A 17,488-nucleotide genomic window follows, 5' to 3' on the forward strand; every position below is an offset into this window, starting at 1 on the left:
AAATAGATTGATATCAAAAGTCTCAGCTTCAAAGATAGATGGCTTCTCTACACAAGCCAAAGGATCTTGTGCTGTGGTTTGCCTGACGATGCGAGATTGTGATGCTAATGTTCGTAGTTAGTGCACAAATATGCTGGACTGCGGGTGAGAAGTTGATGCATGTGCTTGGCGCAATTCCAGATTCTAACATGCAGAGTCCTTGGCAGGATATTTTTTTTATCTGGGCTATCTGAGCAAGATGCTGGTTCCAGTAAAGAAGCATCCATTACTGATTCTGAAAAAGGAAGGAGGCAATAAAATGGTATTTTCTTGCAAGGGGTGTAGGGGACCTTCCATTATTGGCAGAGATAATTCAGAATTGTCCCGAGGAAAGATTCATATAGATTGAGTAGTCTGAACCCTAGTTGGTGAGGGGATTGCACACCATCACAGTCGGATGTAAGGAATGACACAAATGCAGCTTGCCATGTGATATTTAGGATTGTTACGTGTATATCACCCTTTTGCTGGTAAATATCTTCATGGTCAGAACATGATCCTGATAAAGGCAGATTCTTGTAGACAGCCAACTTGGGCTTTAATAAGTTTGGTTATTTGCATTCGATGGGTGTTAACCAGAACATGCCCAAGGAATTGAAGACTTTGTAATTCTTGTAATTTTCAGGAAAAGCCATAGTAGCTCATGCTACTTTTTCCCCTCAAAAACAAATGCTACAGATAGTGATGATTAATAGTATTAGTGACATCAACATTTGATTGATTTAGTCAAGAACTTTGTAATTACTTGATAAGGGTGTTCTGTGAGAATAAAACAGAGCTAATGGCTCTAACATCATCCTGCTAAATGTTACAAAATGCAGGGGGTTTATATCTACTTCCTGAAGTTCATTAAGCACTTCAGAAGTTCAGTCTGCAGAGCTGGCTGCTAATTGGAGACACAGGACTGTCTTCTCCCATGGAGTATCAGCTGCAAGGGAAGCAGACCTGAATGATTCATCTCTTTAAAGTACAATAGAAAGAATTGCTCAGTATAAAATGATTTATGTTGTGTTAGTTCAAGCAGTCCCTATTTAAACTACCCAAATGAATAATTTCAACAGCTTGTTGAAATTGCAAGTGCTGTTTGGCAGTTTATGTACCTCTCCAGCAAAAGGTGTCATGCAGTCTTCCAGCAGAAAGAACATTGTGGGTATTTTTTTGTTTCTTTTATGGCACACATCGCTATCACACTTTTGTTACTTCTTTTGTAAACTTTCTTTTAAACTTCTTCCTTTTGGGGGGGGGGATATTTCTCTTTCATAGTTTTGCTTTTCAAGCAAAATGAATATACCCTAACTAAAATTGTTTTCTTTTTCGTGGTTAATTTGATGTTCTTAATATGCTCTAAAAATTGCCTTATTTTAGCTATTTAGGCAGAATGTACAAAGGACAAGGTAGCCCAAAGTTTTGGACTGGTTCTGGTTCATTTAATACAATTATTAGTTTGCAGTTTTATACAATTCTATACAAGTATATTAATCACAGCACTTATTATAATTTTGAGTTCAGAACTGTAAATCAAAGGAAAAACAAATACTTGGTTTGCTTTAAAACTTGAACAGTGTCAGTCAATGCACAGATGTGTCCAACAGTGTGTCCAATGCTTCAAATACGGTAACTAACTTCTTTTTCATATGAAAGTCCAAGTGGATTCATTGAACATGAAAGACCTAGATAAACTCTCAACCATTACAGGCTGAAGTAAAAACAATACAAAGCAAACAGCTCCCCCCAACCTCAACTTAGGAGGTAGTTGGCCCTGAACAGTATCAAAATTCTGTATAGATGGATCTGAGAGGAAAAACTACTTTTGCAAACCAAAGTGCTTTCCACTGAAAATGTTCTGGACTCAAATTTCCAAGCTAATTGAGCTGCTACATTGACATATATATACGTTAGGCTCGAAACAGTTATGGGTTTTATAGCAAGGTACAGCCAGTAGATTTCCCCATTGAAAAGGAATATATTACATGTTACGTTTTCTGTAACAAAGATGAGTTCTTCTGTTCTTTTATAAATAAACCACTATAAGGAGCTTTTCACAGTTTCTGGCTTTCAAAAGGTAAGAGGTTTTGTTTTGCCTTGAGTCTTTTCTTTTGCTGCAATTTCCCTTTGACCTCATCTCATTATAGCTATGTTTAAAAAGGAAAGCTTTTTTTTTTAATCATAGTTCTGAACCGTATTTAAGATGGTGGTTAAGAGGCAGCTTTGGAAATAGCGCACTTTTATTTGCATTTGCTCAATATAAAGCTTCAAGAGAAGCAAAGTTGTATACTGCTGCCAGTTTACTTATGCCATTGCGTATGTAGAGTCTTGCCCAAACTATTGTTTAGACCTTGATGTGAGATTTGTGTATATTTTGTTTTGGTTTTGGCATACCCTTAGAACTCTGTCAATGGGAGGGACCTAATACATATATACATATTTTGTTTTAGTCTGAAGGGAAAAGCCACACAAGCACTGGAGATGCGATTTATGAAGTTGTCAGTCTACAAAGAGAGTCTGCCAGAGAGGAAGAATTGGCCAGCCCAACAAGTGTAGGAGGACCAATATCGTCCCAGGAGGATGAGGCGGAAGAGGGTAAGAATAAATAAACAAATAAGTTCAGTTGATGATGGGGACTGTTGCTCTTCACGATTGCATGGTATTTGCCTGCCCCTTCCAAAGCAAACAGTTCCTCAACCTCTTTCCCTTGTTTTTTGAAGGCTTTTGGCCTCCTGTAATCTCTTTACTTTGAGGGTTAGCCCATAGCCTTCAGAATGTACTTTCTATGTGCCACGTTTGATCGGGATGTCTGACCTGTCAAAACTGTGACAGTTTTACAAAGTCATCCTTCAGATGCACTATAAAAAGAAAATCATAAAACTTGCTGATTACAGCAGAAAAATTCCTTGATTCCTACTTATAGGTAAGTATAGGATATTAGTTTATGCGATACGAATTCGTACCCTTTGATTAACACAGTCAGAAGTAGATATGTATGGTTACTCTCTTCCAGTTACAAATAAAAATAACCGAATCCGAGGTGACACCAGGATCTACAAAACATGTAGCCAGGTCGTCTCTGCTGAACTGAAAACCTTCTGCTGATTCTTGGGATGGAGCAGGAAGGGGTTGGCTACCACTTGCCACTTGTCATCCTTCCCTTGCATCCAGTGTCACTTATGAATAGTAAAAATGCCATTTTTTCTAAAGGGAGCTTTTATATTAAATTGATATTTGGGAATACTTTACTGTTCATAACAATAATTATTTCAGATCTGACTTCTTGGTTTTGTGGCTAGGTTTTCTATAGTTCAGACATCTGTGGGTATTCTTTTCCATGCTGGATATTTGAGTTGCATAGTAAGATGTTTTGTTGCTTGTTTGATAGAACAAGGCTAAGTTATTACTTAGAAACTATTTTTTGTATTGCTTCTTACTAAGAAGAGTAAAGCACTGCTCCAGAATTTAATGAATGTGGCACAATTAGTAATATGTGGATATTGTCCTCTTGGTACTATTGTAAAACAACCTTATTTTATTACAGGGTAAAAGTATTCCACTGAGGTATGAACTTAAGTTTAACTCTTAGCTTCCTAATGTAGTTTCTGTATTTTAAATGTAGACTGCTTCCTAAGAGAAGACAGATGTTACTCTGTTCTCATGGAAACTACATTAAGAGTTATCTGCCTAGAAGTTATCTATCCTAGTGGATCTGGAGGTTAAATGAGTCACTGCCAGTTGTTCTAAATAAATCTTTCTCTCTCTTTTTTTTTTTTTTTTTTTTTTCCTTCTTTTCTTTTCAAGGTACTAATTATGATTTGGGGGGGGGACACCCTGGAGTTCAGAGTCTTGTCTTAGCCTTGGAAGAAGGCTTTTTTTTTCTTTAGTGTTAGGGATGGTAGCTACCTGGCCATATAGTTTCTTCTGCTTTCTACCATACTTGGGCAGATTGCATTATAAGGACTTTATTATTTCATAGGCTAGAGGTTAGTGTCCTCATTTACAGATATTAAGGATTATCATCTGTTCTCTTTATTTTTTTCTATATTGTCAGATATGTTCTACATGCCTATAGAATATTACCTAATTTACTTCAAAAGCACTATATAATGCAGTTTGATTTGTGTAATGCTGTAAGAAGGCATGTCTTACTTTCACCGTAGCCTGATTTTTGTGAACTTTGTATATAATGTGTGTGTGTATATATGTGCACACACCTCAGTGAGCTGTCTTATGTAATGAGTGTGTGAATAAAGATGTTTTCCATAAGAAAGAAAATTGAGGTCATATTTTCCCTAAATACATTTGTAGCTTTTAGCTTTTTTTCATTTTAGCTTTATTTTTTCACCTGGACAGCTATATAAAAGACAAAGATCTTTGTGAAGATTGTGCATAGCTACTTACAGATCTTTCAGATCAATCTCAAATCTTTTTTTAAAATGATTAATGTTGTAGTAGATATTTCTGGCAACGCAGTCATCTGAGGTTCCCTGCCTTGGAGATAATATTTTTAAAAATATGATTATTACTAATGATTTCTTGTAAAACCTAAAATTTAAAGCTCCTTGATAAGAAGCTTTCTCTTAAATTCAGGCTATCATTTAAAAAGAGGCTGAAATATATAATGAGGAAATTTGTCCGCTACCTGGAAAGGTTTCAAATAAAATGGATTTAAGTATCAATTTCCAGCAATAGGGAGAGCAGTACACTGAATTATGAGTAAAAACTTGTAATAAGGTGTGGAGCACTATTGGTTGAACTAGAGATTATTTGCTTATTGCATTATTCAAACAATACAAAATTGCGCAGAGGTTTTTCACTGTAGTGTGATGCTGTGGAAGGATGAAGCGTCTGGTTGTATGTGTGTGTCTAAGGATTGGAGAAAGTTGCTTTACAGCAGAAGCATTCACAAGGAGTTTATAGACCTAGAAAACTGACAAATGAGAAGGGGAAGAATCGCTTGCCTTCTTCTAGCAGCAGAGCTTGCTGAGAGCGTATGTGAAACGATGACCTTTCTTTGACTGTTTATTTATTTCAACATTTCTTTATAACCTAACATTTCAAGAGACTACTTTATAAGTCTATTTGGTTTTCTTTTCCAATCAGAATGCAGTTAGGAGGTTAAGGATCATTGTAAATGGGAGCAATTCTGTTGAAAAACACAAAATATTGCTTCCATTTCCACAGTCTTCAAGCTGATTGTAAATTAGTTAAAGGGTTTTCTTTGTTTGTTTTTTTGGCTGAAGTTTTATATGGTCCCAAGTGTTTGCTTACTAGCTCTTGTTCCGACTCATTACATACAGATTAAACATGGTTTGTTTAGCAGATACTCCAGAACCAGGTAATTCATAATAGGAGAAAATGCTCAGAAAGAAAGAAAACCAAACAATTTATTAACACATTGCAATGGAAGACAATTTTTAATTGCACTGACTTACTAACTATATTTTTGAAAATGCTTGTTTCAGTACCTATTTTTTTAAAATTAATTTCTAAGCAGAGGACAACGTGTCTACGAATTCTCCAGAAAGAAGTTTCTGAACATGAGTTATAGAATGCAACTCGAACACTCTCAAGTGTCTTCCAGGAATGCAGTGCTGTCTGGGTTTGTGCCTTTATTTTGCCAAAACAATAGATTTCCTGGTGATAATTAGGCACTACTTTTCTGACATCAGGGAATTGAACAGGGATCCAGTTGGCAGTATAGCAGACACTGATCCATAAGCAGTGGACTTAAACCAAAAGAATCCTATTGAAATTTGTTTGGTGCTTAGTTACTGACTTTTAATAAGCAGAAATGCTATATAAATATTAAACTGGAGGAGGAAGAAGGGTCAGCAGAAGAAGTAAGATACAACAAACATTAAGAGGGTAAAGGTTTCTGTCTGGATTTTCTCTAGCTGTTTTAACTCTCCAAGAACAAATAGCAAGCGGTACTATATATTAGAAAAATTAATGCGTGACATATTGAAATTCAGTGTGGAAATGGTGAAATTTTACAATGAAAATGAAATTGAAAAGATAGAGGACCCTGAAAGCGTCAGAGGAATCTGAGCGCTATGGATTGGACAGCACAAAAAGCCTGGGTGGGTAGAGTAGGTGAGGAGTGGGCAATACTAAATGATTGAGATAATCAGCAAGACTATATTAGGATGCTGGGTCAAATGTGAGTGGGCAGAGGCTGTTCTCGGGAATGGAGAAGGAAAGGAAGGCAGGGGTAGAGGAGGTGGTGTTTTGGGAGTCAATAATAGCTACTAAGAGTACTCTGATAAAATAGGGGGTTATGATCGGGAGTTATGTGAGCAAATGAGGATGACTGAGTGAGAAGAATGACATTAGTAGTATGGAAATAGTCAACTCTGCATTTTTATCCAAATTAAAAATAGTTTTATGCAGTTCATAGGAACTGTTTACTTGTCAAAACTCAAAGCGGAGTAATGTTGCTGGGTCCTATATCCTACCAAACAATATCAATTAAAACTGTATTGGAGTACTTTTGTTGTTGTCATAAAAATGGACTAAAATTTAATAGATCCTGAATTCATGAGGGCTTTTTGCTAATAGCTACCTTGTGCTATCTTTAGGCAGAAACCTTTGTTGCAGTTCCATAGGAGGTGTTTATTTAAAATACAGGTACTTCTGAAGAATGCAGATGTATAGCTTTCAAATGAAAAGGAATGTTCTCGATGAGTCTCCATTCTCTAATGTCATATTATTTCTTATCTTACAAGTTAACCTTTGTTATTAAAAATGCACTCAGTTGGCTTCTGCAGCTAATATTGTGCTGCCAGAAAGAATATGATCCCTTCCTTAGTATATCAAAAATTGAGTGCAGAAGACTAATTTTTTTTTTTTTTAATTTGCCCTGGATGATGGAACTTCTGTTGATATTTACAGCTTTGTTTAAAATTGCTCATGCAAGCATGGCCTTTCTCTTTAAAAAGGCAAACATTTTGAATGTTTTCAGTTTGAAGCGCTTTTGTGGGTGCAAAATACTGCAAATCCAGTATGAACCGTAATGAAATTACAAGGAATTGGGGAATTTTAAGATTGTTTCCAGCCTTACTTTGTAAGGGGAATATAAGGAAGGACACCTGAAAGGGGCTCAGACTCTTTCCTGTCACGTAACCCAGACCTCGGCGTTCGCTTGTGGTCTAGGCTTGCAGGCTGGCGCCCAACAGACGAGTGTGGCTCGCTCTATGCAGTTAGACTCCTCTCGCTTGCTCACTCCGGTGTCCTCAGGACACTCCTGCAAGATGTCTCTTGTGAACACATTGTACGTGTGGATTCTTTCGTTGATAAAATCTGTTGCTGATGGTGACTTTCTGGCGTTCAAGGCAGCGTGTACTTCCATGTAAATGAGACTGCTCTGTGGCTCACGGGTAGTCCATGGAAGTCTATGGGCTCTTTAGTTTTATTCCTGTGGCCGCTCCTCCTGCAGGATGAGGGGAAAAGACTACTTTCAAATTCAGGGAGTTTTCTCTTCTTTGAGTGCACTTCAGTTTGTGGTACAAAATAGACATTTTTTGTGTAATAAATGAGAATAAATTGGTGCTTGCATCTTGTCCAGAAGCATGTTACTGATTATTTTGAATGGTTTGGATACTTCATTTTTGTAGCTGCTTTTTCTTCCTTGTCTACCTATGAAAAGTGCAGTAGTTTGAAAGTAATTTGGAAAAGGATTTGCCCTCCTGTTGGCTTATTAGGAATTAGACGTTCCTATTGCTAGAGGATCTTCTCAGGCTTCAGTCATGAGAGCCAGAGTTTTGACATAGTGCGTGCCTTAGGGTGCCGCTATTATGTTCACGTGATTTCACGTTTCACATCAATTAAAAAATAAGCTTATTTAAACACCTTTATGGAAAGGTGATTAAAAATACTTTTCTCAACAAACAGTTTCCCCCAACTTTCTATTAATAATTGTTGACCTCAGAGTGAGATTCTTGTCTTTTTAATTTTGGTAATTGACTTTCTAGTATTTTGTCCAGTCTTTAAGTATTTTATAACTGAAGTATAAACTGCCTTGGCACTTTAAGTAAATACTAGGCAATAAACAATTCTACTGTGTTTATAAGGTTGATTATTGTATTTGGTTATAGCAAATATGGCAATAAATTAATCTGCAGATTTATAAATTAGTAATATGGAATAAAGAATTGCATCGTCTTAGAGTTGTGACAGCATCTCAAATTTGATTTTTCTTGCGTGTTCTCAAAGATGTCAGTTTTCAGACAGCACAGTGCATTTGGAAGATGTTTATATTTACAAGAATACCTCCACTGTGCAGCATTTAGTTGGCTTTGTCATCCGTGTGGGAGCAAAACTACTGAACTGAAGCAATAACTTCCTCCACTCCTCTACTCGGCTTTAAGCACTTGTGCACCAAATTTAGATATGTCATGGTGGCCCCTGATATATTCATTGCAAGAGGGGTAGAATCATCTCTTTGTGCATGTTTCTGCAGGCAGATCTGGATACATAGCTAAAGTTTATTTTTGTGTGTGTTTTTTAATTAATCTTGTTTAATTTGGCAATAATGCAGGGCCAGTGCAGAAACTATATGACGTAGGACTAAGATGAATTTCAAATTCAGAAATCTTTATTGTATTAAAAAGGAAGAAGTCGTCAGTTTGGCTAACCACTTCCAACTGAAAAAATCTTGTTGGGCAAATCCCTGTGTGTTTTCTAGTGGGCATGTAGATTCTTTGAGAAATCTTGCGCATAGACTTCTTTATAACATCTGTGAAAGCCATAATTGTATGTAGTGTGAATGTGACCAGGAGCAAAAGACAGACATCATCCAATCCCATGCTATTCCACCCTCTTTCAGTGGTGTCAAATACAGGTTTTTTTGGAATCAAGATAATTAAATTTGCAAACAATTTGAAAGGTAGTCAAAATTTTGGAAGTTGTCGGCATTAGTTTCTGTTAGAATAATTTTAAGTGTTGAATGCATACCTTTTACAATTCATAAAAAGAAATAAAAACAAAACCACTATTTTTTCTAATACTAATTTGTTTATTGAAGAACTTAGGTATCTCTTTTTTTGTTTTTACTGTCTTTATATGTGTTTCAGTAGCTGTTGAATTAGTTATTTTTCTTCAGGTTAAATGTGTAACTTATAATCAGGTTTCTTCTGAGCAGAGTTTGGTGCAAGTTTTCTTTGCTCACATTCATAAAGCCATAATTTTTTATACCTGATTATTGCTTTTCCCTCTAAATTAAAAAAAAAATACTGTATTTACACAGCTTCCTATTGCAAACTTTACTGAGGGTCATAATTTCATAAATGTCATTTGAAATGTATTTTGAATTTTGTCTTCATCAAAATATTTTCTAGTGCATAGAAAAGTTGGACCTTGCTGAAACTCTGCATTATTTAACACTAGAATTAATTTCATGACTTAAACTTTGCTTCTCTCGTCTTTACTGCCAAAACTTTAGTTCATGCTCTGTAATTTCCTGTTACCTTATAAATGGAAACTTGCTTTTTTGTGGCCTTTCTCACGAACCCCTTTCATCTAGTGTGTATGGAATGATTCCATGTCAGTAACATCTATATCTTGTTGCCCTGATAATATGCTGCCAACTTCAGCTCCCCCTTGATTTTCCTTCTCCTACATAAAAATCAAACTTCTCATTTCTGAAATATTCCAATTCTATTCCCACCTACCTTCATGACCTAATTTCCTTCTCCTACAGGCATTGCTGCCCTGCTCAGGCTGTTCCAACTATATTATTTTTCAGTTCCACCTACTCTTTTTCACTTGTAACAGCTCCTCAATTGAAGCTCATTAAAAATCCTTTTTTTTTTCCTGCTTCACATCAGTGCTCAAACTCCACCTGTTCATTTTTTCTGCTATAATATTCATGCATTTCCACTCATTTTAGTGTGTACTTCACTTATTTACTTTTATGTTTGAAATCTCTGAATCAACAGTATGGTTTTCTGCTTTATTTGCCTTTTTCGTTAGCTGATAAATTGATTTGACCTCTAAGATATTGTTATAATTGAGTCATACTTCAGTTAATTTAGTGGATTTCTTTAAGGGCAACTGAAACTATTGGAAGAGTAGTGTATATCTATACAATTGGTGTAAAATGTGGATGAGAGGAGTAATGTTTAAAGGTACTTTTAAATAAAAAGCAACAGAAGGCCCATGCCAACCCCCTCCCCCTCTATAAAAGCAGTGAGATCCAAAACATTCAAACATTTTTAATATCTCAATTTATATTGATGTGATTGACATTTCTTAACTGGAATCTGCTTTATGAAGTACCGAATGGAAAATACCAATAAATATAGTTGGTTACTTTTGTTCCAGAGACTGTCGGGTATCTGAACAGTGAGGAAATTCTGTGCTGTCTGAGTTCTTCCTGGGTTGTTCAGTCAAAATGTTTCGTTACAGTCTTTGCACAACATGTTAGTGCTGCCGTGAATGCTGGAGAGCGTCATCTAAGACTGTTCCATGCTCTGTATTCCTGGGGTCAAAAGCCTTATGTTATCAAAATAAATGAGGGGTAAGAAAAGGCCAAGACTCTGTGTGTGTGTGTATTTATATCTATCTACATCTATACACACACATATATATCTATACAGATACACACGTATGTATATGTGTATGCGTGTTTCATTCCTGTGGGGTATTTGTTTATAATGAGTATTGTCTGCATAATCTTTCTTCACTGTTTTGAACACTTGATGCCTCAGTGTTTTGTCTGAGCATCACTCTTTGGAAAAATATAGCCTAGTTGGAAGGGACTAGAGGAAAAATCAGAAATGATTAGAAGTCTGGAGAACATGTCCTTTGAGAAAAGAAATAGTTCTTTTGGAGAAGAAAGGATAGAGACATTTAAGATATTTCAGAAAAATGAGATGTGCTAAAACTGTTTTCCATGCCTACTTTGTTTAGGAGAAAAAAAGTAATTGGCATAAGTTGCGGGAAGGAAGAATTAGATTAGGACTGGGAGATATATTCCAAAAGTAACAGTAATTAAGTCCTTGGAATAAATTGCCTAGGGAGGTAATTGGACGTTTGTGAGACAGATTAGACAAATAGCTGTAGGATGGACTAGATGACCAAGACCTACGTTCTGTGTAGTCAAGCTCAAAAAGTAAGAACTTGAATAACCTACTGGAGCTTGTCTTAATCTGCAGCTTTTGGGGGAGATGGTCAAGGTCTTTCTTGGCTTTGCAGTGCTCCACATGTGTATACCCATTTTACTGCATAGAGTGGTCTTGTGTGGCTCTTTGCGTATTATGAAGATAAAAACAAACAAAAACCCCTTTATTGTTCTTTGATATCAAGGATAATTATAGTAATTCTGAGAGATCTATTTGTTTTCCATTAAAAATAGCCTTTTAGGCTATTCTGGATCACACTAAATCCAAAGAGGTGCCTCTGTTATGTGGAAGACAGGCCACATCAGGAAACATTTCACAAATTATTGGTTACCAAGAATAATGAGCCAAAGTTTATTTTTCACAGAGTGGCAGAGGTCTTTCTTGCCAACAATCATAATTCTACAAGATGAGTTCTGTTTTTTAATAGGGGAAAAAAAATTATAATTGGGCCTAGTCAGTAGAGTATTGCAACATAATAAATGTTAGTGCTGGGCCACTTAAAATACAATTCTTTGTGCTCTATTCAGAATAGTCTGCTCATATAATGAATAATTTATATAATAAGTGTTTCTAAATGGAGTAGGCACAAAATTATATATATCTAATAGGCTGCCAATCTTCTTTTCACTTAGATTCATGCTTTTTTAGTTTGTTCTTGAATTTCCGTACAGATTTTTGAAAGAGACCAGGTTTTTTGCACATTTATGTTTGTCTATAGGTATATTAACACAACAGATGACCTGTATGTAACCACTGTCAACTGGAGAGCCTCCCTTCATCCCACTGGTATCTCTACAGGCTAATTTAAAGCTCTCTCCTCCATATTTATTGCATGCAAATGGAAAATGTTAAAAAAAAAAAAGAAAAGAAAAGAAAAAAAGAAAAAAAAAGGAAGTAAATTGCACTTCCTTCCACATAGAAGGAAGATCCAGTCTAATCTCAGTCCATAGGAAGGTGATGGAGCAAATGCTCCTGAAAGACATTTCTAAGCACATGAAGGACAAGAATGTGATTGGGAACAGCCAGTGTGGATTTAAAATGCCACAAACCTGGTAGTCTTCTAAAATGAGATGGCTGGCTCAGTGGTTGAGAGGAGAATAGTGGATGTTGTGTACTTTGACTTTAGCAAGACCTCCAACACAGTGTCCCATAGTCTCCTTATCACTAAATTGATGAGATATGGGTTGGATACAGTAAGGTGATTGGAAAGTTGGCTGGACCGCTGGCCTGAAAGGATAGTGGTCAGTGGTGCGAAGTCCAGCTGGTGCCAGTAACTGATGACATCCTTCAGGGATCAGTACTGGGACCAGTACTGTTTACTGTCCTTTTTAATGATCTGGGTGATAGGAGGGAGTGCACTCTCAGCAAGCTTGCCAGCACCACCAAACTGGGCAGAGTGGTCTATATGCTGGAGGGCAGGGCTGCTATTCAGAGGGACTGGACAGGCTGTTGAAGTGCACTGACTCATTGAGTTCAATAAAGGTAAGTGCAAAGTCCTGTATCTGGGATAGGATAACCCTATGGGACAATACAGGCTGTGGGCGACTGTCTGGGGACCAGCTCTGCAGAAAAATACCTGGAGGTCCCAGTGGACAGGAAAGTTGAAAACGAGTCAGCAGTGTGCCCTTGCAGCACAGGCGGCCAAGCACATCCTGGGCTGTTTTAGCAGGAGTCTAGCCAGGGAATTGATACTTCCCCTCTATTCAGCACTTGTGAGACTGCATTTGGGGTCCTGTGCCCAGATTTGGGCTTCCCAGTGCACTGATGTACTAGAGCGAGTCCAGCAGAGGCCACCAAGCTGGTCAGAGGGCTGGAGCACATGGTGCACAATATGAGGCTGAGGGAAGTGGGTTCGTTCAGCCTGGAAAAGAGAAGGCTCAGAAGAGCCCTTGTCACTGTTGTCTTCTGGGATTTTTTGTTTTGTTTTGTGTGGTGGTGGCGGTGTGTGCGCTTTTTTTTTTTTTTTTTTTTTTTTTTTTTTTTTAAACAGTAAATATGGTCAGCTACTGGAACAGGTTGTCCAGAGAGGTTCTGGAATCTCCGTTTTGGTGGTGTATCTCCATTTTGGTGGTGTTCAAGACTCAGCTGAGCAAGTTGCTTGAGCAACCTGATCTGATTAGACCTGCTTGGAAGAGGAGGTTGGACTAGCTGATCTCCAGAGATCTCTTCCAATCTAAATTTTTCTATGTTTCAACGCTGAAGACAGAGTGATTCTGTATGTGGAAGTGCAGTCCTTCAGGCGTTCTTTAAGAGAGACTCTGAACTTAGGGAGTGGTTTTATGGGGCGCTCACTATGTCCATCCTCAAAGTGAGCGTACAGATGGCAATGCAAGGTGAAAGACTGACAGGCTACTTTGTAAGCATTCTTAAAGGCTGCTTCTATGTACGCACATTCACCACCCGGACCCTTAAGTTCACTCCCTTGCCTGTTCCCCTCCCATTCTGATGAGGAGTAAGTTTTGCCCTCTAGTTGAGGGGCTCTGGGAGTGCAGGGCACGTGTGAAGGAGGAAGGGAGAAACCCACCCTACATTTAGAGGAAGGGGGTTGTGGCATCCCTTGCAGAATCTGGCAGGATGAAGTCATTCTCTGGCTAACAGTGCTGGCATGTAGATCCTTTAGAGTGTGGAAAAAAATATGTAACAACACACCTCAAAGAAGAACATGTAGGGTTAAATATCCCTCCTACTACCTTTCTTAATTAATTAATTTATACTGAAGCGCTTACACAGTTAAAAGAAAAAATGTACATAGTCTTTATAACAGAGACAAAGTAGAGATTTTTAAATCTGTTTATTCTCTACCCTTTGCCCTGTTCTATTTTAAAGTTTGACGTTAGTGTCTTTTGAAAGGGAGCATATGGCATTTCTAATTAAGGCTTGTAATCTTCTGACATATAACTGAATAATACATTCCAAATACTGCTAAGCTTTACAGATGAAAGAATCTTCAGGGCTGAAGTGCTGTAGCTTTGTGATGTATCTTCCTGGAATACATATGCTATGTAACACTGATCTCCTTAAGAACTTCGAAGAATTTTGCATAGATTGCCACTGTAGTGAGAAAAGAGGGATTTTGCTTTTCTGATGCTAGTATTCCTTGGCGAGATAAAGTTTGGCTCAGGTAATTAGTGTGCTTTGTTCCTGAAAGTACCCAGTGTAGCTTCATTATTAAGCATTTTGATCTGGCTGGAATATGTTTTATTGATCTTCATCTGATTTTGTTTCAAATGGCAGGATTTGTTTGTGTGTACTTTCACCACCAATTCATGGAGAGATGCACTGTGACTATTCAGTCTCTCTCCAATTTAAATCTCTCCTTCCAGAATTTTGGGCCAGTTTGTCTTGCTTTACCTTGAATGTGTGAAACCTTTTTGAAATTGTGACCTATGATAACTTCTGGGTGTGAGTCAGGTTTATTGAGATTCATATTGTGTGCCATATGTTCACCTCGTGTCTCTGAATGGTCAACAGATTCTTATAATCTAGAGAGGGTTTCCTCTTTTCCTCATTTTTCAGGGGCAATAGGGTGGCTGCATTTTTAATTGATCTCTTAGATCCAGTTGGAGAAATCAGGAAAAGAGGAAATTTTTAAAATGCAATGCATTTAAATATTTTAACTTCACTTTTGTTGTTGTTGTTATTACCAAGACTGAAGGTAAATGAGAAGATTTTCTTTTCCTTTCATTTTGAAATTACCGAAAATATTGTAAAGTTGTGTCATCAAATACATTTGTTCCACTGGAACTTAGTGGGTTCCTTTGGTTACCGGGAATCCTTTTATAGTGATAATGAATTTTAGTTAAAATATGATACATTTGGGGTTTTTTTGGATCTTGTTTCCACCTCTAGACCTAGTGAATGTATTCAAAAGATGGGGAACCCAAATGCTTCATAAGGAATCAAGCATTTTCCTGTAGATTTATTTCTTAAAATTATATAAACTAACTTTTTTTTAATTATAAGGAGAGGTATTTGAATGCAGCTCTGTCTTGTATTTTGGAGCCTGTTAAACTATGCAAACAGGTTCCAAGCTAAGAATTTCACTAATCTGATGTTCAATTTGAGTTATAAAGACATTTCTGATATGCTTCACTCTCCTCCCAGAGCGGCATTTCTGCTGAGTTAATTGTCCTTGAAATACAGTGTGTACGTTGTCTTTGTCCTCGTGTTTTGTTGTCAAATTTAAAGACTGATCGTATATTTTTATTAATGACTTGTATATGGCAGTTGCTGAGATTATCAGTTAGAAACATGTAATTGGAGTCAGAATGACAGTGCTGAAGACTTTGAGAGTAATCATACAAGGTACTGAAGCAGATCCTGCTCTACCTGAACTACTTTGTCTACAGAAAATTGGGCATGAAATTTTTGAAGTACCTGAAGAAGTAAAGGTATTAGGTCCACATCAAGATGAGAGTGAGCTGGGCTGAGGACAGTGTCTAGGGGATTCTGGGAGCAGATGTGACTTTAATCCCCTCCTTTCGTTTTATACTAGTTTCTTGAGATAGCTTGGTTCATAGGAAAGAGCAATCTCAGAAATGCTTTGAGATGTAAACTGTCCCTAGCCTCAAAAGCCTTTTAGGATAATGGACTATGTCTTTTGGGGTTCTGATCCTTGGTAAAGGAGACGAGAAGTTGAGCATCATTAAGGTTTGGTGTTGTCTAAATAGCACTCATGTTTAATTTTTAGCAGTACTTCATTCAGATAAACCTGGAAAAGGCCCAGAATAACTGCAAAAGCATGTTCGCATGAAGAGCTGTTGTAGGAAGTTAGGCTATTCCACTTACCTTGAACAGTTTCATACACTTATAAGACATCCTGAAATTGGACGGGTAATCCTCATTTGAGCAAGTGTTCCAGACTCTCATTATCCCTTCTAGTTGTTTGTATATTAGTCATATGTAACTAAGTAATTTATTCCTAATACTAATGAGGTTTCTTTTCTATTTGAAGCATTCTTTTCTCCTCCATGCAGTATGACCTTTAATGTCACAGTGTCATTTTTTTCTGCTCTTCCATGAACTTGGTTCAGTAAAAAAATTATTTCATGGTTCTGAAGTGTGCGTAGCCTTCTTGAGAACAGGGTAATACGTGAGAGCAGAATAGCACATAAGTGATACACTGTAAAGAAGTTATGTAATGTACTATGCTTTATAAGAGAGTTTGTTTTTATGTGAAATCTGGAGTGGGTGTGGCTTTTAAGTTATAATGCATTTTGATATCTCATTAAATGGGTAGTTCACTGCCTTGAATCTCTTTTCCCATAATGCTTTTCTAGATCCCAGCCCTTTTTGCTCTCAGTGCTGTGAGTTCTTGCCTCACCTTCTTATCTTAATCTTTACGATAGTTTTACTGCACTCATTTAATGAAGTTTACCAAGCACTCCTTACAGTTCCACCAATATTTTCCATCTGTTTTGTAGTTTTAAAACCACTAGGTCAGAAGAATTTATCTGATACCTGTATGTTATATGTATGCCTCTTTAATATCTGTTCTCTTTGATAAATCTATGCATGTTTTTGTTTTTTCCTTTGTGTGTCCCTTGTATTTTTTCTCCAGAGAGCGATAATGAACTCTCCAGTGGCACTGGTGATGTGTCTAAGGATTGTCCGGAGAAGATCTTGTATTCCTGGGGAGAATTACTGGGGAGATGGTAATGTTTCATTTTCTTATTTAGATTTTTATATTGTAACCGTTTTCTTTCTTTTGTAAGAAGATGTGATCTTTTGAAGGAAGTTTGAAGTTCTTCAGCTTATACGTTTTATTCAAAAACTAAAATATGGGACATATGAAAGGTGTTTTTACATCTAGATTATAAGGGGCTGGTAAATTCTCTTATTTTTAACTTGCAGTTATTTGGCAAATCTCTTCCACAGCTTCTCCAAAAGTCTTGTTTCTTTCATTCTTTGAGCATATGTCCACATATGTCTATGCTTGCTCATGCTGTAGGTGTGAGCCTTCAAATGCAAAATTTTCTGGCCCCCAATGGTCTTTTGGGCTGGATGTTAAGCCCTCATGAATCTCAGTGCCTCTTAGTGCTGCAGTGTAAATGCCAGAACAACTCCAGTCTGCCCAGTCTAAGCCATTTGTGCTAGCCGAAGTCTGTTTTTAATTGATTGATTTGTTTAGAAACACTCTTCTTTTCATTGATACGCTACAAGTAAGCACTTAAAAAAGAATTCCTGAAAGACTGTGATCCTCACTTAAACTGTTTCTGTTTGAAAGTAAGATGAAGAACGTTTGTAAGCCTGGAGTATGTTCTCAGCAGTGTTATTTCTGTGATTTAATTGCTTCAGTAACAGTGTATACTTTGCTGAGAGAGAAAAAGTCTGCGTAT

The 17,488-nt window shown here is 37.1% G+C and overlaps 1 protein-coding gene across 9 annotated transcripts in view; it reads left to right on the top strand.

Annotated features, from left to right (window-relative positions):
- The window catches only part of RABGAP1L (RAB GTPase activating protein 1 like), a 263,348-nt gene that overhangs the window by 61,817 nt on the left and 184,043 nt on the right, over positions 1 to 17,488 (top strand). For all 9 annotated transcript variants that reach the window (XM_064515591.1, XM_064515588.1, XM_064515592.1 and 6 more), the window contains 2 exons: positions 2,475 to 2,619; positions 16,711 to 16,804. In XM_064515591.1, coding sequence (XP_064371661.1) covers positions 2,475 to 2,619; positions 16,711 to 16,804 — 239 coding nt within the window. The remainder of the gene's footprint in view (positions 1 to 2,474; positions 2,620 to 16,710; positions 16,805 to 17,488) is intronic.

Source organism: Dromaius novaehollandiae, chromosome 8 (genome assembly GCF_036370855.1).
Source record: "Dromaius novaehollandiae isolate bDroNov1 chromosome 8, bDroNov1.hap1, whole genome shotgun sequence".
NCBI classification, from domain to species: Eukaryota; Metazoa; Chordata; class Aves; order Casuariiformes; family Dromaiidae; genus Dromaius; species Dromaius novaehollandiae.